Source organism: Bos indicus, chromosome 25, assembly GCF_029378745.1.
Source record: "Bos indicus isolate NIAB-ARS_2022 breed Sahiwal x Tharparkar chromosome 25, NIAB-ARS_B.indTharparkar_mat_pri_1.0, whole genome shotgun sequence".
NCBI lineage: Eukaryota > Metazoa > Chordata > Mammalia > Artiodactyla > Bovidae > Bos > Bos indicus.
The window spans coordinates 34,297,364-34,324,992 of NC_091784.1; the positions used below are offsets into that span (position 1 = coordinate 34,297,364).

Consider the following 27,629-nt stretch of genomic DNA (forward strand, 5'->3'; position numbering starts at 1 on the left):
CCTGCTAACAGTGGTCCCCTGAGAGAGACTGGAACATGGAGCAGGTAGAGACTTTCTTCTGCCCTTGTCCAGCAGGAGCCAATGTTTAGCTCTAGCACTATTTTTGCATCTTTTTTTTTTTTTAATTACTTTTGGCTGCATTCGGTCTTAGTTGTGGCACGTGGGCACACAGGTTTAGTTGACCCACAGCATGCGGAACCTTAGTACACTGATCAGGGATTGAACCTGTGTCCCTTGTACTGGAAGGTGGGCTCTTAAGCACTGGACCACTGGGAAAGTCCCGCGGCTATCTTCTTAGTAAGAAGTTCCAGCACCAACTGGAATCCAACCCTTCCCCCCAACACACATCAAAAATCCAAGCACTGTTCTGGGGCTCCACCCTCCACGTCTCTAGCCAGCTTCCAAGATGACTACAGTGATTTCTCCTGGGCTGTATTTGTGGCCTTGTATAGACAGCTCACATGCTGGATCGGGGTTGGTCTGTGTGACTGGTGGAATATGGTGGAAGCAAGCTTGTGTGACTTCTGAGATTAGGTCCTAAAAGGCAGTGGAGCCTCTGCTTTGCTCTCTTGGGATGCTCACTCTGGAGGATGCTGTGAGGACACTCAAGGGGCCCTGTAGGGAGGCCTCTGAGAGGGACGGAGGCCTCTAGTCAGCAGCCAGCCCAGTTTGCAGCCATGAGCATGAGCCATGTACAGAAGGTCCTTGGAAAGGGACCCTCTGGTCCCAGTGAAGCCCTCAAAGCGTTGCAGCCCCGGGCAGTATCTGACCACAAACACAGGAGAGACCCCAGGCCAAAACCACTCACCAAGATGTTCCCAATTCTTAACAGAGAAGTTCTGAGCCATGAGTGACCACTGTTATTTCAAGCCACCAAATTTAAGGGGTGAATTGTTAACCTTGGCACCAGATAACTAAATTAACTTATTTCCTTAAGTGCCCCAGCCAAGGGGTGGCCGCTTCCTACAGTTCAACAGAAATGGTTATCTCAGTATCCACTTTTTGTCCTTCCACTGGATTAAACGATTCCCTGGATTAAATGACCTACATTTGAAATAACTAGGGTGGTTTCCAGTTTCCTGATGGGACTCTTTACATTTTAGAAAAAAAAAAAAAAAGCAAGCATGAAATAAGAGCAATCCATTCCCTAGTCTCCCTTGGCTCTCCCCCTACTCCTCCCCCTACCCTCAAACTCAACTTTGGCAAAGCTGGGCCAACACCTCCATCCCCGCCCTCTTATCTGTCCCCACCCACACCTCCATTCCTGTCTTCTCAGACCAGGCTTCTGAATCAAAAGGTCCTTCTCTCCTCCTGTTTCTTTGGGGCCCCCAGACACATGTCACAATGCGGGATCTGGGGGGGGAGTACGGAATTTATTTTATTATTCTGAGTCTGGGTTTTGTTCCTTAGACGTCCCCATTCCTGGATGGAGATGACTCTTGTCACCTCCCTGAGTCATAGTCCCATGGGCCTGTTTTTGATTGTTTTCCAGGTTCAAAGTGCACTGAGAAGGCTTCACAGTTTTAATACTTCCTAGATGCTCAACTGAGGCACAGTGACAAAATGGCCCCCCACCCCCGCCCGCCGGAAAAAATAAAACCCCAAGCCCCCGGCAGCTGCTGCTGCAGCCGTTATGAAAAAATAATACAAACTCTTCTTAAAAAATAGATTACACAGAAAGAACCCAGAGGACAGAGGGGTGTGGGGAGGGGCAGGGGCTGCTTCAGCCACTGGCAAGGAGCCTGGGGAGAGGCCTGGAGGGGGTGCTGAGATGAACTTCAGGGGGCTGGGAGGCTGGGGGACTCTGCCCAACCACCCTCTGCGGCGCCCCCCAGCAGCTCTGGCCCCCGGACCACGGCTCCCCTCCCCCTCCAGGGACCCTCCCTTCACCCTGAGGCCTGGTACCTGCTTCCCACTAAAGTGGCTTCAATAAAGAAAGGAAAAGACCCAAAGCGAGTCAGGGCTGCTGTCTGGCCCCTGGGACTTTCGCCCCACGGGAGCAGACCTCTCTCCCTTTGGGGTTTGGATAATTATCTATACCTGCTGCTACCGAGACAACCCCCTGGGGGGCTGACGGGCCCCAAACTCCCTGTCTGCTCCCAGGAACACGCATGATGGGCCACAGTCGGGGGGGCGGCCTGTCCTCCAGCCCAGCCTCGGAGGAGCTGCAGACAGCGGAGTGTGCATGGGGGTGGGCCGGGGGGCAGGTGCGGGACAGGGCGCAGCTCACACGGGCCCTCCAGCTCATGCAAGGAGAGGCGGGAGGGGGCGGCCCCACCAAGACAGAGGTAAGGCAGGGTGAGGTGATGGTGTGTGTGAGGCCAGACCAGCTCTGGGGCCGGGGGCAGAGATGGGGCAAGGCAGGGCCCGGCGCGGGGGAGGGTCTGGGTGCCCGCCGCCCCGGTGAGGGCGCCACACCCAGGCCGCCTCCTGTAGAGGAATCCAGTGCCGGGCAGATTCCATGGAGGCGGACAGGGGCAGCCAGGGGCGCTGGGCTCAGTCAGGGACCTCGGGGTGGGCGGGCAGTCCGCTCTCGCCACGCCGGTAGGTCTCCCAGAAGCCCCTGTCCAGCTGCTCCAGCTGTGGGCCCAGCGGCAGGTGGCCAGCCAAGTGCATGTGGAGGGTCTCCAGCCACTGCTCCAGCTTCACGAAGGAGGGCCTGGGTGGGGGTGGGGGGTGGGAGACAGGAGGTGGGGGCATGGTGGGTTCTGGCTCTGCTCGGGAATCCCCCCACCCACACCCCGCCCTAAGCCCCGCATCCTGCTCACCTCTTCTCGGGGTCCAGGTCACAGCAGCGCACGGTAATGGGGAAGAAGCTCGGGGGGCAGTTTGGGGGGCAGTAGCGGTCCAGGAAGCCTCGCACATTGAGGCCGAAATCCATGGTGCGTGGCAGGTAGTCCGGGTCAGCATTCACTCGCCCAATGATCTGTCCAGACGAGGCCAGGCAGTTACCTGGGGGGCCCTGGGGCTGGGTGCCACCCGGATGGGTTTGAGGGTGGGTCTGGTACCCATCTGACCACGGGGATGCAGGCAGTGGCGGGCAGCCCGTCCCCACAGCCTCCCTGACCTGGGACCCCGTAGGGCTCCAGCCTGCAGCTCAGAGTGCGTGGGGAGGGGGCTGGAGCCAGCTGCCACCCGCCCCTGGGCCTACCTCGCACAGGACGATCCCGAACGAGAACACATCCACCTTCTCATCGTAGCTGCGGCCTGGATGGAGAGACTACGGTTGGCAGGTGCACAGGGCCGGGGGTGCCAGCTGGCGAGGGGGCCAGGCTGGGGACTGCCTGCAGGGGGATGTGCTGACCCATAGGTGGGGACCAGGAGGCAGGTGCTAGCAGCCTCCGCGGGATCAGGCCCTGGGCTCTGACCTTACCTGGGCCCACCCAGGCTGAGCCAGCCTGCTGGCGGGGGAGGGGTGGCTGGTGGCTGATTGAGGGGGGGTCAGGGTGAAAGCCCTGGGCAAGGGGTTCCAAGTCCAGCTCAGTCACTAACCAACTCTGTGACTCCGGGCATGTCATGGACCCTGTGGTGACCCTGAGAGATAACTGTCAGACCCTCAGAGCCCGTTTGTGCTACTGTTTTTGGAAAGATAAAGAATTGATTTGAAGATACAATTCTAGATCCTGAGATGAGACCACCCTAGATTATCTGGGCAGGTTCTAAATGCCCTCCTGCATGTGTACTCACTCAGCTGTGTCCAACTTTTGTGACCCTTTAGACTACAGCCCGATGGGCTCCTCTGTCCGTAGGGTTTTTCAGGCAAGCATACTGGAGTGGGATGCCATGCCTTCCTCCAGGGGATCTGCCCGACCCAGGGACTGAACCCGAGTCTTTTGCATCTCCTGCAGTGCAGGCAGATTCTTTACCACTGAGCCAGCGTGGAAGCCCCAAAATGCCATCCTAACTGTCTTTATAAGAGAGACTGAAAAGGAGAAGATACACAGGAGGAGGCAGCCATGTGGAAACAGAGGCAGAGATTGGGCCGATGTGGCCACAAGCCCGGAATGCCAGGGTCAGAGCTTAGACAGAGCAAGGAATGGACTCTCCCTTGAAATCCCTGGAGGGAGCAAGGCTCTACTGGATTTCAGACTTCTGCTGCGAGCACTCAGTTTGTGTGCATGTTACAGCAGCCTCAGGGACTGATACAGACTCTCTGAGCCTCGGCCTGCCTTAGCTGTAAAATGGGAACAATACCGTCTGCCTAATAATGTTACAGATAATCAGGACAACCACTCTCACTGAATCCTGACTAGTTTACAAATCTTACCCAATCTTCATACCACTTCTTAAAGATAGGGACTCTTTTTGTTTATTTATTTTATTCTTTTTCTTTTCTTCAAGATAGGGACTATTAACCCTACTTTACGAGGGCTTCCCTGATGGCTCAGATGGTTAAGAATCTACCCGCAATGCAGGAGACCTGGGTTCGATTCTTGGGTCGGGAAGATATCCTGGAGAGGGAAATGGCTACCCACTCCAGTATTCCTGCCTGGGAAATTCCATAAACAGAGGCAGCTGGTGGGCTACAGTCCATGGGGTTGAAGATTCAGACATGACTGAGTAACTAATGCTAACACTTTCACTTTCTTTTACTTTACCAGTTATGTTATTAGGGGGTGGGTTATATTAACTTTGATCAGAGTTGGTGTTAAGGTGACCCCCAGTCTGCCTGTCCTGACCCTGTGTTTGCACATCCCCTGCCTGTGGATGGACTTTATCACCCCCAGTCTGGGCACACACGGGATCACTGTGTGACAGGCCTGAAAAAACAAATGGGGTGGGAGAAGGGGACTCTGTGGGAGGCCTAATAATGGTCCTGAGAGACCCTACACTCTGTCCAGGGACCGCCTGCTCCTTGGACCCTTGGACCCTGAATGTGCTGCCTTTTACGGGACTTTGCAGGTGTCACTCAGTTAAGGATCTTGCGATGGAGAGATGATCTTGGGTTAGTTGGCTGAGCCCTCTGATCACAAAGGTCCTTGTGAGGGAGAACGGAGAGTCAGGGTCAGGGTAAGAGAGGTGACGGTGGATACGGGTGTCGGAAAGAAGAGACTGTGTGCGCTGCTGGCCTTGCTGGAGGAGGGGCCAGGAGCCAAGGAGTGAGGCTGCCTCTGCAAACTGTAAAAGGGAAGGAAACAGATCCTTCCCGCTCGAGCCACGAGAAGGAACGCAGTCCTGCTGACACTGGACTTTAGCTCAGCGAGCCTGATACTGGACTCCTGACCTCCAGAACTATAGGATAATCTGTGTGTGCGGTTTTAAATTTTTTGGGTGAACCTCATGACATGTAGGGCTTCCCTGGTGGCTCAGATGGTAAGGAATCCACCTGCGATGTGGAAGACCGGGTTTGCTGCCTGGGTTGGGGAGATCCCCTGGAGGAGGAAATGGCTACCCACTCCAGTATTCTTGCCTGGAGAATTCCATGGACAGAGGAGAATTTCATGACAGTGGGCTACAGTCAGTCCTTGGGGTCACAAAGAGTCAGACATGACTGAGTGACTAACATTTTCACTTGTCACTTTCAGTGGGCTCATACTTCCCTGACCAGGGATCAAACCTGTGCCCCTCTGCATTGGAAGCATGGAGTCCTAACCACTGGACCGCCCGGGAAGTCCCTAGGATGATTTGTGTTTTTTAAGCCAAGTTGTGATGATCTGTTGCAGCAGCAAAAGGAAACTTATGTTAGGACTCGAGGAGAAGGAAGAGGCGGCCGGGACCTCTGCCTCCTGCAGTTCCGCCTGGGACCATGCGGCCCCAGGGATGTGCCCTGTGGGGCCCCCGACTCACCGTTGATCATCTCGGGTGCCATCCAGTAGGGGTTGCCCACCACCGTGTACCGCTTTTTCCGGTCTGGCTTCTTGAGGCTCCGCAGGTCCTCGGGCTGCGTCTTCTCGTCCACCATGAGCCGCGCCAGCCCGAAGTCAGCCACCACCACATTCTTGTTCTGGGGAGATGGGGAAGCAGGGCCGCGCTGAGACACGCTCCCACCACCACCTGCTCACTCCCTCCTCTGCCTTCTGGGGGCAGCCTGTGGTCTCCTCATCACTGACCCCTAGACCCCGGGCTGCCTGCTCCCACTGCCTCCCTTCAGATATACTGAAGTATATCTCCCTGCCCCAAATCTCTTTCAGTAAACCTCCCCTGATTGCCCCAGCCCCATATCCAGGCCCTCCTCCGGGCTGATGCAGCCTGGTATGGCCCATGGCCACACTGTGGGCCATTCTCTGTGACGGTCACCCTCCCAGCAGACCCCCAACCTGCTAGGAGTGTGGTGGGCGGCGGTCCCGCTGGGCCCTCCTGCAGCCCTGGCTGCTCACCTCGCGAACCAGGCAGTTGTGGGAGTTGAGGTCCCGGTGGATGATGTTCATGGAGTGGAGGTAGGCCTGAGGATAGAGGGGCGTGGAGATGAGGGGGCAGCCGCGCTGAGGGACCCCAGCCACAAGGATGACCCGTCATCCTCCGCAAGGCTCCCATCTTCCCTCCCACTGGGTTCCCTCTGTCCTCTCTTGAAGCTTCCTATGGAATTTAGGAGAATGGTAGAGAATTTTTTTGGCAGGGGTCGGGAGAGGGGGAACTGCAAAGCAAGGCAGGTGGGATCTTAGTTCCCTGACCAGGAATCAGACCCATGTCCCCTGCAGTGGAAGCATGGATTCTTAACCACTGGACCGTCAGCGAAGTCCCCCACTCCGTGCCGCCCCTGAAATCAGAGCCTACTCACCATCCCAGAAGCGATGTCCTTGGCAAAGCTCACCCTCTGACTCCAGGGGTACTGACTGTCCTGGGGGTGGGGGTGAGGGGGGGAAAAAGTCCAGGATGAGCCAACAGGGCCACAGGGACAGGACAGTGGGTGAGAAAAGCAGGAGGGGGTGAGTGTCCTGTAGGGGCTGATGATCACCCCCTCACTCTCTACGACACCCCCAACTGTCCCTTCCAAGGGGTGTGGGTGAACAATTCCAAACAATTTCCTGAAGAGCGGCTTTGAGATCAGAGGCTGATCCCCAGTGAAGAGCCTGGGAGACTGGGGCCCAGGGAGGAGCCTCTGGGTCCAGGGTCCCTCGGTGGGAGCGGCTGGGATTGGATGCGGGTAGGGGTGGAGGTGGGGTGGGGGGGAGGGCGTGGTTCCGCCCGGCACTCACCATGCTCTTGATGATGCCCCGGAGCGTGCCGCCCTTGATGTACTCGGTGATGAAGTTGAGCCTCTTGTCTTTGTAGAGCACCCCGATGAACTTGAGCACGTTCGGGTGCTCCAGGCATCGCATGACCTTCACCTGGGGAGTGGGGTGCAAACAGACTGCGCCCCCATCTTCTCCCGCCCCTCCCACCAGAAGCTGCCATGGGCAGTTCTGAAGGAGGGGGAGTCTCCACACCCCACCCCCTCACTGGGGGTTCCTGCCTCACCTGCCGCCGCCCTGCCCTTTGCTTGGGCTGCCCCCACCCCCAGGGATGTCCCTGCCCCTCTCGCCCTCCTGGCAGAGTCTGTCTTCTTTCGATGAGGGCTTGAGTGTCACTTCCTCCCGGAGCCCTTTGCCACCCACCCCCTCTCGATGGGCAAGGGTGGGGCAGGCCCCTCACCCACCTCCTTGAGGAATGTCCGCTGGGTCTCCTCGTCAAAGCGGATCAGCTCCTTCATCACCATCACCTCGCCCGTCTCTCGGTGCGTCACCTGCATGGGGACACGCGGGGCACGGGCTCTGCTCCAGGCCGCCCCGCAGGAGGCCCACCCCACCCCACCCCAGGCAGATGGACACACGGGGCCAGGGGCTGAGGCCTGGCTGGTGGACATGGCAACCTGGCTGGTGCCTTTTCTATAAACCTGAACCTTCTAGGCTGGTCACTGCCAGAGAACATCAGAGGCAGGAGAGGGCTGGTCGTGAGAGTGTGAAGGGGGTGAGCGGCCCACATTGGGCTGAGTAGGGGGGCCTGGGGGAGGAAGCCTTCAGGGTCAGTCTGGGCTGCCCTCTCATCCCGACTCTGAGAAGCCACTGCCCTACGACCTCCTTCACGCAGTCTACCTACATATGGTAGCTAGCTCGAGGAGGCCCAGGGGGAGGCAAGCCCTGGCCAGGGAGCCTGGAAGCCAGACACCTTTCCACTGTGGCTTCCTGGGGACACTGGTGGGAAGAGGGTGGAGGGCCAACAGGTCACCCCCAGGTGGTCCCCTCCCTCCCTGGCATGCCCCGTACCTTGATGGCCTGGCCGAAGCAGCCCTTGCCCAACACCTCCCCATGGATGAGATCCGAAGGCCGAAAGATGCGGTGCGGCCGGCAGACCACACGGAGGGACTCGGAGCGACCCAGGTCCTTGCGCTGGGAGGCCGGGGAGCCCAGCGAGCTGGCGCCCGGGGACCTGTCGATGCTGCAGCTCCTCCTGGGGAGACACACCAGTGCCAGGTGCCACCGGTGTCAGGTGGGCCCCTGGCCGAGGGCCCTGCCCCTTCCCCCAGCCTGCCACGCCCCGATGCCAGTCCATGTAAATCGCCCGTAGTCAGGAAGGGTGGGACCGGGCAGCTCTCCAGGGACCATCATGAGAGCCCTGCCCTGCCCTGATGCGAGCACTCCGTGCCCTGTCTGGCTTGGACTTCCCGTTCAGGAAGGAATGTTTGCCCTTGGCCTTCTCTGCCTGACGACCCTGGATCAGATGCTTTGTCTCCCAGCATTTGAGTCCTGGCCCCGAGGTGCAGAGGCGGACGACCTGCGCAGGACGCCCCTAGGTGGCCCTGCAGGGTGACCTGAGCTCCAAACGGGGGAGGAGGAGACACAGGCCTTCGAGGTCACTGCTTCCTAGTGTAAAGGCTGTCACCCCAGGTGTGCCCCTGACCAGGAGTCCTGAGCAGGCCCCAGAGGGAGTGGCGTGAGGACCAGGCTGTCTCTGGGCTTCTTCTTTGCACCCTTCACCTCCCTTTAAGAGGTGCCCCTGGCCCCCCCAGCCTGGACCACATCACAGCCCTCCGGCTGTCTCTGGTCCTGAGCACCTTCTCGCAAAGGGGACCAGAGTGGTCTCTGTGGGACGCATCACTGTGCTGTGAGACCCTGGCCACCAGCTGCCGCCTCGGAGCCCACCTCTCAACACACACCAGACGCCACAGCATCCTGAGCGCCAGGCTAGCGGCTCCTTGAAGCCAGGGCTCTGGTCCACCCCGGGAGCCCTGTCACCCCTGGCTGGGGGTGCCGCTTCCCCATTTCCTCCTTCTCATTCCCCTTCTTCTTCCCAGCTCCCTGCACCCCTTGCTGGCGTGTTCTTTTTTTTTTTTTTTGCAGGGCTGACTTCTCCATCAGACTGTGAGCAACTGGAGGGCAGGGACCACCCCTCCCCACCCCGACTGAGGCCCAGTGTCAGTGAAAGTAACAAGATACAGAGCATCACGGTGCAGGGCTGACTTACAGCACAGGCTTCTGCCGGCCGGAGCTGCCCGCCTCCCCGCTGGGCGTGTGAGCCGGGGAGCCCAGGGGGCTGGGCTCAGACCCCAGCCCATGGCCCAGGCTGTCATGGGGGTCATGCTCCAGAGTCAGCTGGAGCAGGCGGCTGGTTTCCTGGATCAGCAGATCAATCTGGGGAGAGCAGGCGCGTGGACAGGTGAGTCTCAGGTGGTGGCGAGCAGGTACGAAGGCACCACCTCCAACCCCACTTGCCAGACCTGGGACCCGCACCTCGTCCAGGGGCACGTTCCGGATGGGGGTGCCATTGATTTCCAGGATCCGGTCCCCGACATGGATGGAATTCTTCACATCTGGGCTCATGCAGCCTGGGTCCACTCTGTGGGCACAGGGCAGTGGTCAGACCCCTGCCTGCCCCAGGAAGCCAAGGCCAAGGGGATCAGGTCAGGAGTGTGGGGGCAAACCATGCTGTCTTGCATGACTGGTGGGTGGCCGTTGTCCAGAACACCGAAGTCTGGGTGGTGGGAAGAGTTCTACGTTAATTGCAACGCCTGCCATGGGTGGTGGAAAGTGCCATGCCCCGAGGTATCTGCCCTGCTATACGAGATGGTCAGGCTTCCCTGGTGGCTCAGATGGTAAAAAAACCCACCTGCCGATGCAGGAGATGCAGTTAGATCTCTGGGTCGGGAAGATCCCCTGGAGAAGGAAATGGCTACCCACTCCAGTGTTCCTGCCTGGAAAGTCCCAGGGACAGAGCAGCTGGCAGGCTACTGTCCATGGGGTCGCAGAAAAGTTGGACACAACTTAGTGGCTGAACAGCAACAGCAGCAACAACGAGATGCTCGGGGGCTCCTGTTCAACAGAGCATTGTCTCTGCTACGGAGGGCAGACTTCTCCTTCCAACTGCCTGTGATGCTTGGAGCAGACGAGTGTCAAAGAGGCCTAAGAGGGTCTGGACCTACTGGCTTCCTGCCTGACCCCCAAACATGCACTGCAAAACGAGCCTAAGGCTCCCACTCCTCCGAGATTGGCAGGAAGGGGTAAGCAGCCTTCCCTGAACCACAGCTACAGGTGAGGTGGGGCTGGTGACTTCCATTAGCTGGCCACGAGCTAAGTCACAGATGGCCAACTTGCCACACTACTTTGCTTCTTTTAACTCCTCCTGAGTGTTAATGATCTGATTTCATTTTGTCCTCATTAAAGCTTTTCAAGGAATGTTTGTCTCTGCCTTGAGATGCGGAAGGGCTGGGGCAGAGGGATATGGTTGTGGTGGTGGCAGGACAGAAAGGAGACAGAGCTTTAAGAAAAACAGTCTTAGCAATTTTTCAATTATTGAGAGTATATTCTCACGTGGGGGAGAAGCGCTTCCTTACACAGGGAAGTCAGGTAACAAATGAAGCAGCAAGAACAGAGCTAGAAAAATCATCATTTTGTAGCCATCACAGTAGTAACTGCTATAGGGAAGACTTATCATGAAGGCAAGAACCATTTAGTGAAAGGTGGTTGGGGACAGGATATTTAGACTCAAATCTCACAGACGACTCACTGGTTACACTGCAAAGGGGGGAAAAATCCTTTACAGCGGAGAGAGTAGACTGCACTTTAACCAAATAATCGAAGTTGACATCCCCAGTGAAGGGTACACTTTATACCTCCTGTGTCTACCACTAAGATGCACAGAGGAGGAGAGAGCATCAGTTACGAGGGCAAAATGCACGACCCAAATCTAGGGAAGAGGAACCCAAGTGCGGGGGAGGGGGACATCCTCCTAACGACTGACTTGGACTCTTCACAGATGTCAAGGGCATAAAGGACAATGGAAAGCGGAGGCACTGGCACAGGTTAAAAGAAGCTGAAGACACTTGAAGACAGCATTGTGACGGCTGGCAAAATCCGAGTTCGGGGTTGTATACTGGATAAAAGTATTATATTGATGGTAAATTTCCTAACTGTCATATAGTTGCACTATAGGACACAGTGGGTAATTACATAAAGAGAATTTATGCTTTTATTTTCAGGAGAATGTCTGAAGTATTTGGGGAAAGGATGAGTCAATGGTGCCTACAGCTTACTCTCAAATGATTCAGTAAATAACAGCAATACATGTACATGTGTGTATGAACATATACAAATGAATATATATATGTTGATACACCCACACCTAGATATACATAGACGAAAACACACACATATCTCAAACGTGACAAAAAGTTAAAAATGATGAACCTAGGTAAAGGATGTACATGTGCTAAGTCACTTTAGTTGTGTCTGACTCTTTGCAACCCCCTGGACTCTAGCCCCCCAGGATCCTCTCTACGGGACTCTCCAGGCAAGAATCCTGGAGTGGGTTGCCATGCTCTCCTCCCAGGGATGCTCCCGACCCTGTGATTGAACCCACATGCCTGCATTGGCAGGTGGGTTCTTTACCACTAGCGCCATCTGGGAAGCCCGAAAGGGTGTATAGGTATTCAATACACTTATTATTTCAGCAATTTTTCTGTAAACTTGGTATTTTTCAAGATAAAAAATTTTAAAATCGCGACTATATTTTCACAGAGACTTCTTGTGGATCAGTTCAGTTCAGTTTAGTCACTCAGTCGTGTCTGACTCTTTGCGACCCCACAGACTGCAGCATGCCAGGCTTCCCTGTCCATCACCAACTCTGGGAGTTTACTCAAACTCATGTCTATTGAGTCAGTAATGCCATCCAACCATCTCATACTCTGTCGGCTCCTTCTCCTCCCGCCTTCAATCTTTCTCAGGATCAGAGTCTTTTCCAATGAATCAGTTCTTTGCAACAGGTGGCCAAAGTACTGCAGTTTCAGCTTCAGCATCAGTCCTTCCAATGAATATTCAGGATTGATTTCCTTTAGGATGGACTGTTTGGGTCTCCTTGCAGTCCAAGGGACTCTCAAGAGTTTTCTCCAACATCACAGTTCAAAAGCAACAATTCTTTGGTGCTCAGCTTTCTTTATAGTCCAACTCTCACGTCCATACATGACCACTGGAAAAACCATAGCTTTGACTAGACAAACCTTTGTTGGCAAAGTAATGTCTCTGCTTTTTAATATGCTATCTAGGTTGGTCGTAACTTTTCTTCCAAGGATATGGCCTTAAAAATATATTTCCTGGACTGCCCTGATAGTCCAGTGGTTAAGACTCTGCACTTCCACTATGGGGTGGTCTGGGTTCAGTCCCTGATCAGGGAACTTGGATCCCACAAGCCGCACGGCTTGGCCGAAAAACCAATAGGAAAGCGTGTATATATATATATTCCTTAGACTCTCCGTCTCCCTTGCCTCAGTCTCCTGCTCAAGTAGCGGGGAGGCTGGGGCAAAGATAAATTTAACTTCCCTTTCAATGCTGCTATAAACAAAATACACATAAACAAAATAAAAAGTGGCCAGCTAAGACTCTTCAAACAAACAGTTCAATCTGGCCAGCTGCCTTTGGGCAAGCTGGGATGCTTTTGAGAAGGGTGTGGCCCCTCGCAGACTGCTGGGAAAGCAGACGTTGGCTGGAAAGAATGCTCGCCCAGTGAGGGAGGCAGGGAGGAGGTGTCACTGACTCTCTGTTTCTAAAATTCTGCCTTGCTGTCAGGGTCCAGCTGGTCTGGGAGTTTCCCTGTCTCTCACCAGTCTGTCTGCTTAGTTGTGTGCGGAAGGCAGCTGCTGGCCTGGCTGATGCTCCAGATGGGGCTGGAAACACAGCATCAAGTCCAGCCTCCTCCTCTCTCCCGCTACCCTCTCCACTCCTGCCCCAACCATCTTCACTTCTCACCAGGCACTGGCCTGGTACCCAGCAGGCGTGTGAGAACTGTTCACTGACTCCCAAGGAAGGAACAGTTCACTGACTCCAAGGGGGTAGTTGTCCTACACTCAGACAACTATTTCTCAAGGGTCCTTGAAGGCCCAGGAGAAATATTAGAAGGCTCCAAGGTATCTGACTCCCTCATGGTTTAGACAAAGACTACGAAGCTCAGAGAAGGCAATGGCACCCCGCTCCAGTATTCTTGCCTGGAAAATCCCATGGATGGAGGAACCTGGAAGGCTGCAGTCCATGGGGTCACTAAGAGTCGGACATGACTGAGTGACTTCACTTTCACTTTTCACTTTCATGCATTGGAGAAAGAAATGGCAACCCACTCCAGTGTTCTTGCCTGGAGAATCCCAGGGACAGGGGAGCCTGGTGGGCTGCTGTCTATGGGGTCGCACAGAGTTGGACACGACTGAAGCGACTTAGCAGTAGCAGCAGCAGCACGAAGCTCAGAGAGGACAAGGAAGCAGCTCAGTGTCACACAGCGTATGAGCCACTGGCTTGGCCCCTTAACTTTCATTTCTTCTTGCATCTCAGGCCTTTTCTACAACCTTTAGAATTTTCTTTAGGGATGATCTGCGGGTATCAAATCCTGTTTTGTCTGCTTTAACATGTCTTTATTTCACCTTCATTCCTTTTTTTAATTTTTAATTGATTTATCTGTTTGTTGTTTTTTGGAGCTGTGCAGGGTCTTCGTTGCAGTGCTGGCTTTTCTGTAGCTGCAGTGTGTGGGGGCTACGTGTTGCAGTGTGCGGGTGTCTCATCGTGGAGCTCGGGTTTCAGGCGCCTGGGCCCAGCAGTTGTGGCTCCCAGGCTCCAGAGCACAGTCTCAATAGTTAAGGTGCACTGACCTAGTTGCTCCGCAGCATGTGGGATCTTCCCAGATCAGGGATTGAACCCATGTCTCCTGCATTGGCAGGCAGATTCTTTACCACTCAGCCACCGGGGAAGCCCTTTCCTTCACCCTTGAAGGACATTTTCATCGAGTATAGAATTCTGTTTTGTCTTTTTAAAATCATCTGGCTGCGCCACGTCTTAGTTGCGGCATGCAGGATTTCTAGTTGCCTGACCAGGGATCGAACCTGAGCCCGATGCAATGCAAGCTTGGAGTCTCAACCACCAGACCACAGTCAGGTCTTTTTTTGAAGGAAATTTGTTTCTTCCCTATGGCTACTTTTAAGATATATATGTTTTTTGCCTTTGTGGGGGTGATCCATGGGTAGATTTCTTATTTTTCTGTTTGGGATTTACTGGGTTTGAGTTTGTGGATTGACATCTTTTATCCCCTCTGGGAAGTTCTCAGCTGTTAAATACTGCCTCTCTCCCATTCTCTCTTCTGGGATTTTAGATGGATAATTAGATCCACTCACTCTGTCCTCTCTTTCTCTACTTTCTTAGCCTCACTACTTTCTTAAGCCTCTCTACTTTCTTAGTACATCTTAGCCTTTCTTTCTCTACTTTCATCTCGTGTTTCTGCTTCTCACTTCAGCTGTTTAAAACCTTGCTCTACTAGTACTAAACCTGTATTTCACTTCTAGAGGTGCTATTTGGTTCTTTTCCAAATTCATTTGCTCTTTACTCACTTTTCCCAAGCATCTCTTACTTATTAAAACACAGGAGTAAACAGAAAAAGAACACACACGGAGCATGCGCATTTTACATGGTCTCTGATAATCTTGCTCTCTGCAGTTTCTGTAGGTCTGCTCCTGCCCCGTTGCTGCTGTCGGCTTGCGATCACAGTGCCTTGTTGCCACACGTGCTCTGTGGTTTTTGACTGAACGGCTCCTATTCCTTGGGACACTCATCTCAGGAAATTCTCTGAAGCCTGGAGGTGGGTCCCACCTGCATCTGCTTCTGTCAGGGCCTAGGGACATTCCCAGTGGAGAAGTACTTTAAACTTTTACAACTTCTCCTGGAGGCTTTTTGAACTACCCAGGCTTGTCAATTTGGTTGGCAAACTCAAGTGTTTGAATTCTCAGGGGAGATTCCTTCTCCCCTTCTGTTCAGGTTCAAATCAGTTTATTTTCCAGTTCTGGGAAGGAGGGGTGGAAATCGCTGGTGGAAGGCACGGTTTATTTCTTGTTCTTCCTCACCTTGAGAGCACTTTGTGGGGGCGGGGGGTGTCCCAACTTTATGGAGAAGGGATAAGTGTTCTCTTACTAGACTCACTTTCCTAGAGCTAGTCGCTTGGGCTTTGAGAGATGCTCAGCCACAAGAAGACTTCAAAAGTGAAACTTAATTCCCTCCCCCCCACCCCTGATTTAGATTTGCCCTCAAGGTATGGCTGCCTTCCATGCTCTGCTGACACCCTCAGGCTCCCTTCTTCACCTGCTCCTGACCTGGTTGCTTCTCTTTCTTCTTTGGTCATGCAGTAAGTAAAGAGAACATTTTAAATATTTTATCTGGCAATTGTTACAGATTTTTTTCTCTTGGAGGAATGACTGGATCAGACAGCTGGTATAGCAGGTTGTTGGAGCTGGGCTCCATCTGGGCTCACATTTACCCGTTCTCAGTCCCCGCCCGAGTCGGCCTGCCCACCTAAGGCATCCGTGCCCACAGCCACACCAGCTGCAGCCTTGGCAGCCTAGCCACTCACCCCTGGACGCGGACGGTGTGAGAGTGCTCCGTGCTGCAGCCCGGCAGGCCGTGAGGGGGGTCGATGGAGACCGAGAGGCCACGTTTGCCATGAGCTGAGGCTGGGATGGAGACTAGGGTGACCGTGTGGGGCAGGTGGGAGCCAGGGGAGTCGGGCAGAATCTGCTCGATGACGGGGGTCACCACGGTCTGGTAGTAGCAGTGTCCGCTGCAAGAGCCGCCGGCGGTGGGGACCCAAGAGTGGGAAGAAAAGTGTGTCAGGGCAGTCAGCAGCATCACCCCCCACAATCCCTCAGGCCCGGGCTCTCTTCTCCTTCCACCTTCGCCTTCCTGCTCCCCATGGGAAGAGGAGGGTCTTGGCTGCTTGGTGGGCTGGGAGCAGGCCCTGCCCCTCTCTGGGGCTCAGTCATTCAGGGTTGTCTACACTGTCAGCTGGCCAGGATGAGACCTGGGGATAAATCCCATTTGGGAGGAAGTCATTAAAAGTCCATTTGGGAGCCTCAAAAGCCATGCTGCCCTCAAATCCAGCTTTATCAGTGCTGCCACACTAAAGGATTTCTCTGATCTTTGTCCCTGGTTCCTGCGAAAGAGGCTCTAAATCCTCAGGAGTGTGTCTTCTTTTTTCATGAGTCCCTCAACCCACACTTGAGCTAATGTTTTTGGTTTTGCTTTTATCTGTTTTTCTTTCTTTTTCAAAATTTCTATTTAATTGGAGGCTAATTACTTTACAATATTGTGGTGGTTTTTGCCATACATTCACATGAATCAGCCATGGGTGTACATGTGTTCCCCATCCTGACCCTCCCTTCCACCTCCCTCCCCATCCCATCCCTCAGGGTCATCCCAGTGCACCAGCCCTGAGCACCCATGCATCGAACCAAAATTTTTATTTATTTTTTGTCTTTTTTTGAGTTAATGTTAATGAGCCAATTCAGGCGGGGGTAGGGGGGTAGGGGTAGGATGGTCACCAGAAAGACTGACCATGTGATGAGAGGCTGCCATCCTGATCCAGTCTGACCTCAAGGAGCCCAAGTTCAACCCCATGCCCAGTGATTCGGTCAATTACGCCACATAACGAAACTCCAATAAAAACTGTGGTGATGCTGGCGAGGACAGATCGCATGTCCTGATTCTATGAGCGGAACGCGTGGAAGCTCTGCATTCCAGACCTCCCGGACTTGCCCTTTGTGTGTCTCCACCTGGCTGGTCCTGATTTTAGCTTTTCAGTCTTGCCTCCTTTGTCAAAGATTAATTGACCACAGGTGCGTGGGTTTATTTCTGGGTTTTTATCCTGTTCCATTGATCTGTATTTCTATTTTTGTGCCAGTACCATACTGTTTTGATGACTGTAGCTTTGTAGTATAGCTTTTAGTAAAAACTGTGATTGTGGTGCTCTCCTGAGCTCTGTGAGTCACTGAGTGAAGTATCAAATCTGAGGGCGCTGTGGGGATCCCTGAGTCTGCAGTTGGTTGGTCAGAAGTGTGAGTGGCCTGGGGACCCCTGCACTTGGGTCTGGGGTGTGGGCGGTCTTGCTGGGGATGAGTCCAGAGCTTACAGGGTTAGTGCTCACGCTGGTGCCAGAGTTACACAGCAATGATGTCAGGAAGAGAGCTGATGTCTCAGGCTTCCTCCATCTGACTTCGGTGTCTTATTTCCCAGTGGATTCTGCACTGTCACCATGACTGCCCTCTCGCAGAAAGGGGAAGGGCCCTGGCGTGGGAGACCTGGGGGCACGCCAGAATCAGGGAGGGGCTGGCGCTCACCAGTACAGCTTGGAGTGCTCCACCAGAGTGTAGGTGTCCCCGTCACCGATGAAGGTTCCGCATGTGAGGCAGATGAAGCATTCGGGGTGATATTTCAGCTCCCCGGCCACCTGGAAGCAAGTGTGTGTGTGTAGGGGGGGGCATGCGGGGAAGGGGACCACAACCCAGCTCAGAGGTTCCTTCAGCCCCTGTAGCTTCTCCCCTTTGCCTCCTCTCAGAAGGGCAGCCCCAAACCAACTTGGGGGCAGAGCTGGCTCCACAGATGGGGACTGAGGGATACAGACAGACACACAGGCTCAGGAGGCACTGGGGAATCAGAAAACCAGTGAAAAGAACAAGAGAGATGATGGGAGAGAGATCTGGGGCAGGGAGTAACCTGTGAACACATACACACACCCACCAGGTAAGGTTGGGGGGCGTACTTACCATGACCAGCCCCTTGGTGATGTGCTCTGAGCATCCGTGGCAAGACTCGCCATAGCGGGCCCAATAGTCCTTCTTGCAGAAGAGCTGCCCATCCTTCTCGTAGTACTGGTGCGAAAGGGAGGCACTGCATTCGCAACACCTGGGTGGAAGGGGAGCTGGGACTCAGAGGGGCCCACCCTTTCCCCCCACACCTGGGCCCTGCCAGTCTCCAGGCAGCATTAGAGAAAGGTGTGCTCTCTGGATGGAGGCAGCCTGCTCTGGGCACAGGGCTTGGTGAGTGGACTCAGGGATGGATTTGGTGACCACCCCACTCCCTCCACCATGGTCCCTCGGCCAGAAGCCTTGGTCCTGTGTGCAACCTCAAATCACAACCCCCGTGCCCCCACCACAGCAGTTCTGCACCCAAAGTGTCCGGTCCACCTGCTAGCCCTGGGGTGAGAACTGCTCCTCATCTGAGGCCCCCATCCCCTGTCGTGCAAGGAAGAGGGCCAAGTGTGGGCAGAAGACTTACTTTCAGGCCCAGGGAAGAACCTGGGAGCCCAGGACTCATGTTGCGGGGAGCACTGGAACAAACTGTGAGCCCCACTCATCTAGTCTAGTCTGCTTCTTCTCCCTTCTTGTCCTCCTATTCCCAGCAATGGGGAGGCTGCTGATGTAAATGGAGGTGTCTTTTTGGAGCTGTGAAGACCTATTAAGTGCTCACATCTTTCCATTAAAAAAAAAATTAATTGGAGTATAGTTGTTTTACAATGTTCTACTGGTTTCCGCTGTACAACGTGAATCAGCTGTAAGTATACACATATCCCTTCCTTCTCGAGCCTCCCTCCTACCCCCCCATCCACCCCCTAGGTCATCACAGAGCATCGAGCTGAGCTCCCTGTGTTTCGCAGAAGCTTCCACTAGCTATCTGTTTTACACATGGTAGTGTATAAGCGTCAAAGCTGCTCTCTCGCTTCATCCCACCCTCTCCTTCCCAGGTGTGTCCACAGTCTGTTCTCTTCGTCTGTGTCTCTATCCTGCCCTGCAAATAGGTTCATCAGTACCATTTTTCTAGATTCCACAGAAAAGTGTTAATATATGATACTTGTTTTTTCTTTCTGACTTACTTCACTCTGTATGACAGGCTCACCTTCTTGCTTAAATTTACTTAGTCCTCACAGGCTACCATGAGGCAGGCATGGCTATCCCCATTTCTAGAGACGAGGCAGATGAACTTGAGAGGGTCTGTTCCACCCAGGGTCATACAGATGGGCAGCACAGGCCCCACGAAGATGTTCCCAGTTGCACTAAGATAGAAGGCAGGAGTTCAGCTCAGTGTAGACCAGTCAGTTAGCTAAGACAAGGAAATCTCCTGGCTTCCTAGACTCCAGCCAGCCCCATGGGTGCTGCTGGTAACAGGAACAGGGTTTGGCATAGGGAGCAGGGAGGCCTGGCTGGTGGAGCCCCTGAAGGGCAGGTGCAGAGAAATGAGGTACAGGTTTCTTCCTAGGCACAACTCCACAGCCAGGAGCTAGACCGGCACGCCTGGCTTCTTTACACTCAAGGGTCCTGGTGGGGTGGGGACCAGCAGCCCAGCTAAGCCAGGGTGAACAAATCCAAGAATGGACTCTGAGTGACCAACAGCCCCTCCACCCTGGGCATGAGCCCTGCTGGGTTCATAGAGCTTGACCGGGGTCCTGGCGTGCACAGGTATGTCTGAGCTGAGGACATGCCATGCAGAGAACTGCTAGGGAATCCGTCCAGCTCTGCTGCTGTCTGGGTGCTCTGCATGATGTGCCAAAGTCACACAAGGATAGAAGGACCAGGCTTAGAGCTCCTAGCTCGGTGCAGGAACAATCTAGGAGAGAGGAGGGCAGGATAGACTGGGACTGGGTCAGAGAGCCCCGTGCCCCAGGCAGCCGGGGAGGCCTCCACTCTATTGTAGCCTGCAGAGTGGCAGGGCTCATTGACTGTGCTCCATAACTGCTCCTGAACTAGGCAACTGGCGGGGCGGGGGGTGGGGGGGTGGGGGTGGTGGAGGAGGAGGAGGAGGAGGAGGAGGAAGAGGAGGAGGGAGAGGGAGGGGACAGCAACCAGAGCGCTGATGGGACGCTGTCCCTTTAAGAGGATCCAGCAGGTTCCCTGCTGTCTGGGAGCCTCAAGGGAGGCGCTGGGGACCACAGCTCAGGGCTTTGGGTGGGGGCGGGTGGCAGAGGAGCACAAAATGCCCAGGTTTTGAAACCTCCAATGGTGGGCGGAGGGGACAAGGAAAGCTCCTGGAGGCAGCGCTGGGATGTGGGAGGCGGCGCTGCGGCGGAAGCAGCTGGACCAGAGCCATGACGTCATCAGGCGCCCCCGCGGCCCTTCCTGCCCCGACACTCGCGGCCCCTATGGTGGGTGGACGTCTTACCGCAGGGTGGGCGACGGGCAAGGAACTTACCGAGCCAGGGGGCGGGAGGACGCCCAGGGTGGGGAGGTCCCTAGGGGAAGTCCCTAGCGCAGCCCCCGGGGGGCTCTAACCCAGCGCGGAAGGGAAGGTGGCGGCCTGAGAGCGGGCTCCGCACAGAGGCGGGGCGCGCTCGCCCCGCACCCCGATCCGGGAGTCACTGCGCCCTTCCACCGCGTCCCGGGAGTGTCCCCGCGGGAGTCTCACCCGACTCCGGGCGGCTGGAAGCCCCCTCCCCCGCCCCAGTGGGCGGGACAGCGGCAGTCACCTTCCTCCAGGGCAGAGACTGCTCTTCTGCCGGAGAACTACTTCGCTCACGCACACACACTCAACACTGCAGCAGCCCTGGAAGACGCGACTGTTGATTCACTCACGCGCTGAGACTGCAGTCAGCTCCCCAATAACCACTTCCTCGCAACCTGCTCCGATGCCCCACCACGGGCTCCCCACGCTGCCTGCATCCCCCCAGCCTCTGCCATTATAACCTGCCGGCTCTCTGAGGTCCCAGGCCAGGCACCTTTAAACGGTGCTCGCCGCTCACGGAGAACGTAAGTGTTTCCGTCAGCCTGGAGCAGTTCTCATCCGCCAGCGTCCTCGGGACTGCTCCCAGGAGCCTGGGGCTCAGCTTCTACCTCGGCCAGGGGACCTCCACCTCAGAGAGCGGACCCAGCCTAGGGTCACACAGAGGCTTAGTGGCCGGCCCCCTGGGGCCTCGGTGGACTCTGCTGATGGCAGGCACACAGGAGCCCCTGACCCTGGGCATCCCCTCATCCCTCAGGCCCCTATCTGGGCAGGAGCCAGAGGAGGCAGGTGGGGCAGGTCATGTCCCTACAAAGGGTGTCCAGGGAGGAATACCCAGGATACTGTACCTTCCCTGAGAGCAGGCAATGGCAGAGCCAACCTTGGGCAGGAGAGAAGGGCACTGGGGGTGGGGTGGGGTGGAGTTGGGGGGGGCTGAACAGGCCAGGCTGGGAAACCGGGATGACCCCCTCAAGGAAAGAGCAATCCCTCCCAGGGGTGCCCTCTACCCAGAATCATATTTCTGGATACCAAGGGTGCAAAAGAGCAGCTGGGGGACCAGCCTGATGGGAACCTGTACCAGAAGGGCCAGGGGCCGCAGCCTCGGCCTGCTTCCCCCTCGACCAGCAGCCAACAGTGACCAAGGAGTTTCACTTCTCCTGCCCCAGCACCCGGCCTCAGGTGGGTCTGTCCCACCGTGGCCTCCGGCCCCAGCAGGCCCCAGCCGGCCCCAGCCCTCACACCGCAGGCCCTGCCTGAGGCCTGGGACAGGGCAGGAGGGGGGGCTTTCCACTTACTTGGCCCTTCTGATGAAGACACGCCGTCTTCTCAGGGGGGAGGCCAGCATCCTGCGCTGCTGCCTATCTCTGGGTCCCCCGGAGGCTGCGGGGAGCGCAGGGGTGGGCCGACAGAGCTGCTTCCCCGTCCCGCTCCAGGCACTCAGGATTGGAGGCTGCCGAGGGAGGGGCGAGCGTGGCCACGAGGCAGGGGAGGAGGATGCGGCAGTGTGGGTGCTGGCGGACCTGGTCTTAGCTCAGAACAGGAAGCAGCTGAAGGCCCTACTGCCTGGGCTCTGGTGCAGATAGGGAGGCCTGGCTGCACCCTGCCCTCAGCCCTGCACGTCAGGGAAAGGCACCCTCCACAGCCCGCAGCCTCTTTTGTTTTTTGGCCTTGCTGCATGGCTTGTGGAATCTTAGCTCCCTGACCAGGGATCGAACCTGCACCCTCTGCATTGGGAGTGTGTGTGTGTGTGTTCAGTCATATCTGACTTTTTGTGACCCCATGGACTGTTGCCTGCCAGGCTCCTCTGTCCATGGAATTTTCAGGCAAGAATTTCCTGAAATTCTTGCCATTTCCTCCTCCAGGGGGATCTTCCCGAACCAGGGATCGAACCCGTGTCTCTTGCATCTCTTGCCTTGGCAACTGGATTCTTTACCACTAGCTCCACCTGAGAATCCCTCACTGGGAGTGTGGCATCTGAACCACTGGACTGCCTGGGAAGTCCCCCTCGGCCTCTGCTTTGAAAGGCTCCGGGTACTCTCTGGGGACAGGGAGCAGCTGCTTCTTCCGGTGCTGCCCCCAAGGGAACAGAGGTTGACTTCCACGAACAGTCTATCCTCCTTCCCTGAAAGTCCCCTGAAAAGGGGGGGGCATCCCAGCCCAGGCTCCAGCCCCCAGTGCCAGCTGCGTACTGAGCTCTCGCCCTCCAGGCCCCACCAGCCTCCAGGGAGATGTTACCAGAGTTACAGCAGCCCTGGGGCTCCTGCACCATGCTTTTCTGAGAATGGACCTCCCGGAGGCAACAGCTGGGCCAAAGGAAGCCTGGACCACCCTGGGCCTGGCCCCAACCTTCTAGAAGGCTGGGACAGAGAAAGGGGGTGGCCCTGCCGTGACAGCGACCCCTAGTGCTAACGCCAGAGGCATTCCGTGGGCCCACAGCAACCCTCCCACTGCGAGGCCTTGAAGCCCAGGGGCTAGCACTTCCAGGGGGCCCAGCAAGCAGTCCCTCCTTTATGAGCTGCTTTCCTGTCATGGGCGTGAGGACTGGTAGCCTTAACCAGGTTTGGGGGCTGTTGGGAGAACCACACAGCGTGGGGCCTGAAATGCTGTGGGAGTCATGGAAGCAGGGGAAGCCACGACTCTTACTGCCTGTGGGCCCCTGCCCCATTGTGGGAGCCTTCCCTGTGGCCCCACCACACCAGGGACAAACCCAACGTGCCCCCTCCCTACTGTCCCCACCTGGGGCCTCCCTCCTCTGCTGGTGAACAGGGCAGGGACCCCTCCCAAGTTGGGTTCCACACATCCTGCCCCACTCTGCCCTTCTGTGGCTTCTGCAGGCGCACTCTTGCCCCTTCCCCATGTCTCCCAAGACTCTCCCTCCCTCCCCACCCCACACACAGGGACCCCCAAAGTTCTTCCCTTGATTTCTCTCAGCCTCATCTCAATCCCCTCTGCCGGCCCTCAGTGGGCTGATTTCTCTGATCTCTCCGCCTGGGACTGGTCTCAGATCACCTCGGCCAGCTGTGGGCAGGGCAGGGCCACTCTGGTTAACCTACTGCTTCTCCAACTCAAAGAGAACAGGGCATGACTCATGGCCAACTTGGCCCCCAGCTCCACCAGACCCAACGGACCACTCGTCTCCTTTGCACCCGGGGGTGCAGAACCAAATGGCTTAGATTAGTGTGCCCCTGCCACTCACCAGCCCCCAGCTCCTCCCCCATGGTCCCTGACTTCTTCAACTCTGCAGTGACTTGGAGTGAGACAGATACAGGTTCGAGTCCCAGCTCCGCTGCTGCAACTTTTGGTAAGTTACTTGATTTCTCTGAGCCTCCGTTTCTAACATGGAAATTGGGCAAATGATGGTACCTCCTACAGTTGTGGTGAAGGCTTGAGGACATGACATCCAGGAGTCACTGATGAACAGTGGCTAATATGACTAACTTGCCAAATAGCGTCCCTTTCAGATCTGAAACTCTCTCTGCTCTGAGTCACTGTCCCAGGTCGGGTCTTATGAGCACAGATCCCTGAACCACTGTGACAGTCCCTTCCCTGTCACCTGACCACCATCTGCCCACTGGAATGGCACTTTTCAGTAGCACTTCTGCTCACAACCCTCCCCTGCTTCCTGACACTCTCCGCTGGCTCCCTACTGCCTTCAGAAGCTCCTTATCTTGGCATTCAGGGCCCTTCACACATCAGTCCTAACTTTGCCTCCTCATCACATCCCTCGACTCACTCTGTCCAACCAGATGAGCTGTTCCCATGCCTCAGCTGCTGGCACTGTTCCCCCTTCCCTGTCTCCGTGCATGTGGTCTTCTCTGCCTGTTCAGAGCCCCGTTCCTCCTCGAATGCCTCCTTCTGAACACCTGATTGGGAAGCCCAGGACATGGAACCCACCTCACCTCTCCTCTGGGCTCCCCAGCCAATGTTCATTTCACCCCTGCGGCTGTGTGTCTTTGGTCAAGAGAATTAACCACTCTGTGTCCCAACTAAAGGAGACCACACATATCCAACTATACAGAGTCCTTAAACCAGTGTCCAGCCCTTGCTAAAGTGTGGAAAATATTAGAAATTATTTTTAAAACATAAAAAAAAAAAACCCTCGTTGGCGGCTCCCGGTGCCCAAATTTAACCCTTCGTTCAGCTGGTGGTAGTGGCCCTGACCCCAGCAGGGCCTCCCCAACTTTACCTCCCTCCTTTTTGGTGCTTTTCTGCCTGAACTCTGCTGGCCACTGGCTGGGCCAGGCCCCGTCACCATTCATTCTACCATTCATTCATTCTGCACCTGCTGGGCTCTCTGTCTAGAATTGCTTCCTACCACACTTCTCCACCTGGGAAATCTCCCATCCTTCGGACCCCAGCTCAGGCCCCACAGGGCTCTCTAAGGCCCTCCTCTGGCCTTGTTTCTCAGGATGGGGGTACTGGATTGCTGGGCCACCTCTGCGTCCCCACATGCACCACCACAACCCTGATCCTTCTCTCCTGTACTTGGGAGTTGGTGTCCTGGACGGAAGGGACTGGTCTTCCTGGTTAGGCATCTTTGCAAGGAGCCTGGGGCCACGACGGGGGCCCGTCTCCTCCCAAGGCCTGCTTGGTCTGCCTCTTCTCCCTGAAGCACCAGCATCCAGAAGGTAAGGGTGGATCACCCTCCACTCCCCTGCCTGCCAAGGTGCCATCAGGCCTTGGGATTATCAGCATAAATGCAGGTCTCTCCTTTTCTCTCTTCAGAGGTGTAGAATGACAAAAAAGAGAGGCCTCCAGGGAGCTTCTAAGCCAGATGCCCCATTTTACAGATGGGAAACTGAGGCCCAGGACCAAAGAGAGATCCCCCTGCCTCTGGCAAGCCTTTTTTCGGGCACCCCAGCCCCCACTAGCCTGCCCTACCTGAAGCAGTCTGCGTGCCAGTCAGCATTCAGGGCCTGGAGGTACTGGCCATCGTAGATCCTCTGGCCGCAGCTCGCACACACGGGCAACTCGCTTCCTGCAGGGGTGGAAAGAGCGTTAGGAACCATACTCAGGAGGGGCCATTTGCTGTAGGCCTGGCCTGCCTCGCTAGACCCCATGTACACCTCCACAAAGCCCCCTGTACACATGCAGCACCCAAGCTGAGCAGTGTCCGTGCAGAGCAGGAGACAGAATGAGAGTTGCTGAGACCATGGCTCAGTCTCCAAGCCCCCCGGGCCTCAGTTTCTCTCTATGTAAGCTAAGGAGGAGGTAGCAGAGGTCCACCCCCCAGCAAGAGCATTCTTCAGCTCAGGCTCTGGCAGTGTAAATGTGAAAAAAGAAAGCAGATGGAAGGCAGTGGCTGACACTCTCGTCACAGCCCCTTCTCCTCTGCTGCCTGCCCAGGAAGAGGAGCTCTTTTGAAGGGCAGGGAGTGGACAGCACTAAGTTGGTGCATCCTGTATTAAAGACCCCTGGAAGGCTTGGCTATGCCCTGGCCTCACAAGGGGCCAGGGCCTCAGGGCTGAGCTCCCAGACACCTGCTCCCAGGGAGGCCTGGCACCTCTTTAAGCTGGGCCACTAGGCATGCTTAGTCATCCTTGGGGCCTGGCACCCTCGGAGCAGGGTGGGCCCTGCAAGATCTCCCAGCTTGCCCCTTCCCATTGCACAGATGGGAAGACTGAGCCCTGGACAAGATAAAGCTTGCAAGGTCACCAACCAGGCTCCAAGGCCACAGCCTGCCCCTTCAAGAGGACTCAGGGGCCTAGGAGCTTCCGTAAGGTGGCTCCAAGTGGGCCTTCATGGACCTGGGGGGAGGGCAGGGCTGGAGGAGCTGGCAGAGTAGAAGCTTTGTTGGACCAGGTGGGCCTATGAGATGGCTCAGAGGAGGAACCCCAGGAAAGGAGACGCTAGGGAGGGAATCGTGGGGATCTTCCTACCGTAACTGTCCTGCAAACCCAAGCCTTGGACCGTAGTAGGTGAAAGGGGCAGAAGAAAGACTAATCATCCTCCCAGTCAAGACTGACAGCAGGCAGTGGGTTTGGTGCAGGGAGGGGGTGGGGTGGGGGCCGCTGCCCACAAGCTTCGGCGGACTCATATCTCTGCTCTGCCCATCCTGCCCCTAGATTCCCAGGCACGCCAACTATGCGGGGGCCAACTGTACAAACAAGGAAACTGAGGCCCAGAAGGTAGCGCCTGGCTCAAGGTCAGAGAGCCGGCCCAGACTTGGGGCTGCGATTCGGACGCAGGGCTGCGGCTTTCCCAACGACTCTTTCTTCCAAGGGCCGGTTAGAGACGCGATAACGGGTGGCCCAGGGCGAGCCTGGGATGGACACAGCACGCGCGGATGGAGGCCAGGGCTGGGTGGGCTGTGCCCGGGCTTCCTCCGGGGTGGTCGTCGGTCGGAGGATGGGAGAAGGCGGGGATGAAAGGGAGGAGGGGGCTCTCCGCCAGCGAGGGGTGGAGGGAGCATCTCACCGGAGCCGAGGAGGGGAAAACGGGATGGGATCTTTCCAGGGAGGGGCCTGCGGGCTTCTGAAGGACGAGCTCATCCCGGACGACACAGGGGCGCGGCCTCGCCGCAAACCCGGCCTCCGCGGCGGGCAGGCCCGGCCCCCTCCCCGCGCCCGGCCCCCCTTGCTTCTCCGTCTCCCCCCCAGCGCAGCATCCCCGCCCGCCCGGCCCCCAGGTCGGCGCCACCGCCGCCCGCATCCCGCGCACCTTCCTCTCCCATACGTTCTTCCCTCCAGGTACAACAAAGTAGCGTCAACCTCATGCACTCGGCGGGGGGCGGGGCCCGGCGGGTCTGGGGCTGGGGGCGGCCCGGGCCCCGCGCGCTCGCCCGCAGCCGCCGCCGCCGCCGGCCAGGGAGGCAGGGGCGGAGAGCGCGGGCCGGGCCGGGCCGGGCTGGGCTCGGGGCTCGCGGCACCGCCGCCGCCGCGTCTCGGATACCGGCTCCGGCAACCACTCCGCACCGCGGCGGCCTGGGGAGCGAGCGGAGGGGCGGACCGGGGCGGGGCCTCCGAGCTGCGGCACGGGGGCGGGGCGGGGCGGGGCGCCGGCGAGCTGCGGAACGGCCCTGCGCGGCCCCGCCCCGCCCGCAGCCCCGCCCCGCCCGCAGCCCCGCCCCGCCAGCGACCACGCCCCCTCCCCGCTGGGCCCCGCCCCACTCCTCCTTTCATTCATCTTTCCCAGAGCGACAGCACTCCTCCGAGTCCCTAGGCAAATCCGGAATCCGAAAACTGCGGCTTAGGTGGGATGTGTGCTCTG

The 27,629-nt window shown here is 56.6% G+C and overlaps 1 protein-coding gene and 1 long non-coding RNA gene across 4 annotated transcripts; one reads left to right on the forward strand and one right to left on the reverse strand.

Annotated features, from left to right (window-relative positions):
* Positions 1–1,354: 1,354 nt before the first annotated feature.
* LIMK1 (LIM domain kinase 1) lies at positions 1,355–27,313 on the reverse strand. Of its 2 annotated transcripts, XM_070780028.1 has the most exons (16): positions 27,081–27,313; positions 25,302–25,398; positions 17,975–18,113; positions 17,549–17,658; positions 15,787–15,993; positions 9,648–9,753; positions 9,382–9,548; positions 8,184–8,367; positions 7,577–7,663; positions 7,137–7,268; positions 6,719–6,778; positions 6,318–6,383; positions 5,788–5,944; positions 3,152–3,207; positions 2,769–2,926; positions 1,355–2,659 (listed from the first exon to the last, which is right to left on the reverse strand). In XM_070780028.1, exons 1-16 carry the CDS (start codon positions 27,133–27,135, stop codon positions 2,497–2,499), a joined length of 1,944 nt encoding a protein of 647 aa, XP_070636129.1. In that variant the 5' UTR covers positions 27,136–27,313; the 3' UTR covers positions 1,355–2,496. The 2 variants fall into 2 exon arrangements, with proteins under 2 accessions (XP_070636129.1, XP_070636130.1); XM_070780029.1 differs by lacking the exons at positions 25,302–25,398; positions 27,081–27,313 and adding an exon at positions 21,716–21,885.
* LOC139179745 (uncharacterized) lies at positions 22,180–26,834 on the forward strand. 2 transcript variants are annotated; one of them, XR_011564091.1, is made up of 3 exons: positions 22,180–25,048; positions 26,032–26,136; positions 26,486–26,834. It is a non-coding gene; the product is annotated as an uncharacterized lncRNA (long non-coding RNA). The 2 variants fall into 2 exon arrangements; XR_011564090.1 differs by having other exon boundaries at positions 22,180–23,721; positions 24,829–26,136.
* Positions 27,314–27,629: the final 316 nt, after the last annotated feature.